General features: G+C 33.3%; 1 protein-coding gene across 2 annotated transcripts; it reads right to left on the reverse strand.

Annotated features, from left to right (window-relative positions):
* Nucleotides 1–852: 852 nt before the first annotated feature.
* On the reverse strand, nt 853–4,997 carry LOC145940540 (uncharacterized). 2 transcript variants are annotated; one of them, XM_083045797.1, is made up of 3 exons: nt 4,413–4,997; nt 4,049–4,155; nt 853–2,003 (listed from the first exon to the last, which is right to left on the reverse strand). In XM_083045797.1, the coding sequence occupies exons 2-3, from the start codon at nt 4,084–4,086 to the stop codon at nt 1,697–1,699; spliced, it is 345 nt and encodes a 114-aa protein (XP_082901923.1). In that variant the 5' UTR covers nt 4,087–4,155; nt 4,413–4,997; the 3' UTR covers nt 853–1,696. The 2 variants fall into 2 exon arrangements, with proteins under 2 accessions (XP_082901923.1, XP_082901922.1); XM_083045796.1 differs by having other exon boundaries at nt 3,993–4,155.
* Between the last annotated feature and the right edge of the window lie 1,003 nt (nt 4,998–6,000).

Raw genomic sequence — 6,000 nt, forward strand, 5'->3', positions numbered from 1 at the left:
TTGGAGATGATGCATTTCCTATGTCAAAAAATTTAATGAAACCTTATTCAGGTACAAACTTAGATGAAAAGAATAGAATTTTCAATTATAGATTATCTCGTACACGACGAACGATTGAAAATGCTTTCGGAATCCTGGTATCGCGTTGGAGAGTTCTGCGTCGACCCATATGTATATGCATCCCAAGACTGCCGACAAAATAATTTTGAGTACAGTATGCCTCCATAATTTCTTGAAAAGTATAGATGACCAACAAACTCCAATGAATAGATTTTACTGTCCTCCGAACTACGTTGATGGTGAAAATAATAATGGAGAAATTATAAATGGTGCTTGGCGAGAGATTAATGATATACCTCTTCGAGATATGGTGCCAACCAATGCTCGTCGAGCAACAATGGAAGCATATGCACAAAGAGAAACGTTAGCAAATTATTTCTTGACTCCAGCCGGAGAAGTTCCATGGCAACATGATTATGTACAAAGAGGACAAAATCGGGACCAAATTTGAATACAACTACAATGCACAATCAAGAAATGACTTATTTTATAGACATTTAATGTAATATGTATGTATATATTTATTAAATATCTCATACAACATTTGATGAAATATATATCAACTTGCATGTGTTATAAGTACAATATTTAATTAATATAATTCTATACTTAGACAAATTTAATGACTAGTATTATTTGCACATACGTTCCATATAACACATACTAGATAGATTTAAATAAACTATTATTATCAAAGGCAACTTACAAATGTTCCATATAAACTTATATTTTAATGATAAATAAAATAAAAAAAATAAAATTATTTTTATACATTTCTTTCAACAACTGCTATCTCAATAAAAAAAATTATATTTTATAAAATAAAAATACTAAGATGGGGTAATATTGGCAATACAAGCCTATGCGCGGTCGTTAGGGCGCTCAATAAAAACTAAGACACATTTAATTATGTCAGTATATATTAATTTAAAACATTTTTTTATAAAATGTTTTTTCTCTTACAAAAGCGTACGTTTCGGTCCCTTTTTTGGGCCATATTCAGCGCATTGAAAATAATAAAAGAAAATAAAATTCGAAGTAATTTTAACGGTAGCGGTTAATAAAATTGGAGTTCGCCGTCATTACCGCAATTCGCAGTCGTATGATTACAGAGGTTTATACTTAATTCGATATCGGCATGCAATGTCGTTTGACGTTGAGATCGATCGATGACAGTATGATGTTCTTGTAAAATAACAATTTCGGAATGTACCACTCCAAAGTTGGTCGGCCATGAAGTAGTGTCAAAATTTGTTGTGACGGTCTCTATAATGAGAGCTGGTAATTAAAGTTTCAAAACTTATGTTGAGGGGGGAGAGTCATCATGTCAGACTTCATAAATAAGTTACTTACAGTCGGCATGTGTACGAGTAAATCTGATTTTCGCAATCGTCAAGACATCTCACTATTTCAGATGTGTGTATTAACAGTAAAAACTTTGTTGGAATTAAAGGCAGACACAATCAGTCCGATCATATACAATAAATTGAAATGTCCTCGTTAACGATAAACAAATACGGACTGTAGTTAGGTATGAGATGTCAATATGTGTATACAAGTAGAGGACGCGCACAAAAATAAGCGGTAATAAATTAAAATTAAATTAAAACATAAAACCGGCGCAAGGGCGCGATATTCAAATCTTCTGTAGTTTGTCAATGACTGTAACGTAATTGTCCGGTAATAACTCTGTGTCCGTTTGTAAGTTAAGACCATCTTTCTGTTTTTTAATGAAGACCATTTCTGAGATTTCACGTTTTTTATAATATGGTTCAACATCTAAGATCTCTATATCATCCCAGTGAAATTCATGTTGGAATTCTAATCTATGCTCGGTGATAACAGAGCGGGTTGTAGTCTTCCTCTTAATATGATTTTTATGTTCGTTTATTCTAGTTTGTAGTTGTCTACCAGTTTGTCCTACATAAGTGGCGTTGCACTTGCTGCAATTAATTTTATACATAACATTGCGGCTGGCAGATTTTTTGATAGAATCTTTGTGAGCTTTAATAAATTTGTTCGTTTTATTGAGACTGAAATATGATAATCTCATATTTTGATCTTTAATTATGTTCTTTAATTGTTCAGAAATATCTGGGATATACGGTATCGTAAAAAAGGAAGGACTTGTCTCATTATTGTTATCTCCTTTGTTGTTTGTTAAGCAGTTATTAATTAACTTTTTTTATCTAGTATAGAAGGTCTGGAAGATGAATTTTAAGGGATAATTGTTGTTTAATAGAATTTCAATGGCAAGTTTAATATTTTTCGCATGAAATTGAGGGTGTGAGAGAAGAAAGATTCTATCTATTAAACCAATTACTGTACCCTTTTTTTGACAGATAGGGTATTGGGAGAGGAAACTCAAGTATCTCCCCGAAAAAGTTGGTTTGTGGTACCAATAAAAAATGATCCGGTTATTGGAGTATCAATGTGACTTCGAGAAAATTTATCTTATTATTTTCGGCCATCTCCATTGTAAATTGCAACCTTGCATGCAACGAATTGAATGTCTCTATCGTGTGGTTTACGAATGAGGAAGGGACCGCAAGTACAACATCATCGACGTACCGGTAGTAAAAAGTAGGCGTGAATTTCAGACTCTCCAGTGCATTATTTTCAATATCTTGCATCACAATGTCCGCTATTATGGGGGACAGCGGTGAGCCCATTGGTGTTCCAAACGTTTGTTGGTAAATTGTATCGTTGAAAATGAAATAGGTGGAGTTCAAAATAAATCTCACTGCGATTAAAAGTTCAGGTTTAGAGATTTTACAATTAGGAGCAATGTGCTCCCATCTCTTTGAAACACTATCAATGGCCATGTCTGTCGGTATGTTCGTGAATAAGGAAACAACGTCTAATGAAATTAAATGGACATCGTCTTTGACGTGTATGTTTGATAAGTTTTTCGCTAATTCGAAACTATTAGAAATGTGGCTGTGAGACTTAGGGAAGTTTAAAATAAAAATATTTATAATTTCTTATTACAATGTAATAATTATATGGAACACCTCATATATGAAATCAATCATTAAGTACATTTTGAAAGAAATACGCTTAACGCTGCGCGCGCGACTAGTCTTAATAAAAATATCACTAACCATAAAAAAATGTGATTAACAAAATGTATAATAAATGTTTAGTAATATATAATTTTTCGTCCGTTTTGACTTATAATAAAGTTGACGCTATATAGCAATCCTCTTATATGCGAGAAAATAATCAATAAAATATTTATTATTAAATCTTTAGTAGATTCTGATGCTAAAAAAGTGAGATTCAACTGAGTTTTTACCCACCCATGTGTTTTAGTGAGTTTAATAAACTCACTAAAGCACATGGGTGGGTAAAAACTCAGTTGAATCTCACTTTTCTAGCATCAAAAAGAATGTGCATTTAGCACGGTGTGCAATTGCAACGTGTCCAGTTGTACTGTGCGCAAGTGAGCCTCTCCCCCTTCAAATGAATTATAACGTCACAAGTGAAAATTATCTGAGTTTTGATGTAAATGGAAAGCAAGTATTATTACTGAACAATAAAAAAGAACATTAAGAAGAAAATCGCTATGAATAGCAGTTATATATATAAATAGAGATTTGTCGCGTTGCATATTCCAACATGTCCAAGCGCATACATATACATACATGTATTAGAGCACTTGGAACAAGTAGGAGACATGCAACGCAAACAAACCATAGGTAAATGATTCAACATTAAACCATATGGTAATGTATCATAATTAAAAAATTTCCACTAAAGCAATAATGCCAGAATCCAGCTTCGATGACATGCTACAATGTTGAGGAAATAACATATAAGCACGTGTACGTAAACATATACATACACAATACGGCTTGTATGTCATCCCCTCCACATATAGCATAGCATGCTACCGAGGCCGCATTCTGGTATCACTGTACTAAACATACTTTCTTTTTGCTATATGTTTTTCGAAAAATTTCATGCTCTCATATAGTGGCCATACCACTCGATTAGATATTCCACTTCCACTTCTTGTCTCATTTTGCCTTTGTTTTCTTTCCTTTGAATACCTTTCTCTTAAACGAGTCCATCGAAGTTGACATTGGTTTACTTAAAAAATTATAAAAATGTTAATTGAATCTTTAATTTAATAATCATTGCAATAAAAATATTCTGAATGTTAAAATTGATCTACCAAGTTGAAACTACTTTTGTTATAAACAAGTTTCGGTTTCTCTCATAAAAAATTAAAAACAAAATTAAAAATACTGCTGCTTTGATCAACATGAATAAAAAGAACATCATTTTAGTGGTAAAAAATTCAGTAAAAATCAAATAAAATATTTACGTGGTGACAAAATATTTACCTGATAACTGCATTAGTTCAGAAATTTCAAGCCACGAATTTTCCTTCATTAATTGGTCTTTATAATCTTTTAAAGATTTGTCATAAAAATGAGGATAACTGTTGAGATAAAAGTCCGGTGAGAATTCTGGTTGGTTGGAGTGAGGCGGAAATATGGGCAGAAACCACAAAATCAAAAACGGACGATGTTTCACACAACAATATAATTCTAATTTATTATAATAATGTACGGCGGCACTGAATACTGGCCTTCTGCCAATCAAGAAACGTTAAAATATACAAAATGGAAAATAAAATGTCTTTGGTCTTTATGACGAAAAAAATGTATGGAGAAGTCCGAAGGATATCACGACACGTGGCCGCCCGAGGAGAGCGGTAATGGCCGCACTGATTGTTATGTCGCACTTGATCTGTTCGTTGAGATTCACTTGTCGTAGTCCGTGGTCACTATGAGAGATTCTAGAATAGTTCCGTGGAGATAGAGAGTCCGAGAGATAGCACTGGTCCGTTGTAGAGTTTTCTGATATCACCTTTTTGTCCGTTCGCTTACTTATGTTCACGTTTAGCCGAGAGAGAACTGCTCGAGGAAACCGGAAACTAAGTACAGAAGGTTTCTAGCGAGATTCTTGGAGAGGCGACATGTGCGCACGATGATTGATGTGTTGCTCCTTGATTGGCCTAGTTACCTCAGGGAGATAGCCCGTGATTTGTGGGTCACGGCCGTGGGAAAGGGGGAGCGAGAATGCGTGTGAAGTCAGAAAGAGAGAGAATGAGAGAGCGAGTGATAGCGGGTGAGTGGGAGTGAGAACAAACAAGGAAGAGGTCGTTTAGGAGTTTAGATATTTTCCAAACAATAACCTTTTATCAAATCAATTAATCAAATCAAATAATACATCTTTTTCATAATTTATCGTTGTATCGAGTCCTTCACAATTTTTATCACTATCCTTTGGTATGGATTCATAGGACCTCATCAAAAAACTGTCAGAACAATAACTATTATGGTCTCCAATTTTTTAATCAATAAGCAAAACAGAGTTAATATAAATATATATAAATATATAAAGTACAGTATTTCTTCTTCTTTGCAATATCATCATTGATCAGATAGAACATAGATGTGCCACAATCATTTGAGCCACCATCCCACACACATCTACAAATTCCGTGTACGTAAAAATTTCATCCGATTGAAATTCTTCTTATGCTTAAGTTTTTAGTAATTTTCCGTTTCCTTAGCATATTAAATCTAAAAAGACTATCTGATTGGTTCTTGAGCTTATGTTATGTATTATGGCTATGTTTATGGAAATCCATGTGCTATAGCCTTTAATTGGCTTTCTATAGATCCTTCACCGTGAGGATAAAATTCCAAAAGTATTTTCGATTGTACGTCTTGCTGTAGATAATCTGAAAATTAATGAAACGCGTATTAAGTAACACATACATCATTATTATCATAATTATTATCTTATACTAAAGTATTAATAATAAGTACATATTAATTGCTAACCTGTAATTAAATATTTTCTTTCTTAAATCCACTAATTTTCCAGAGTAAGGCCGCATCATATTAGTACTAATTGGAA

Source organism: Prenolepis imparis, unplaced genomic scaffold (assembly GCF_030444845.1).
Source record: "Prenolepis imparis isolate NDT839.2.m4 unplaced genomic scaffold, iyPreImpa1.0 SCAF_9, whole genome shotgun sequence".
In the NCBI taxonomy this organism is placed as follows: domain Eukaryota; kingdom Metazoa; phylum Arthropoda; class Insecta; order Hymenoptera; family Formicidae; genus Prenolepis; species Prenolepis imparis.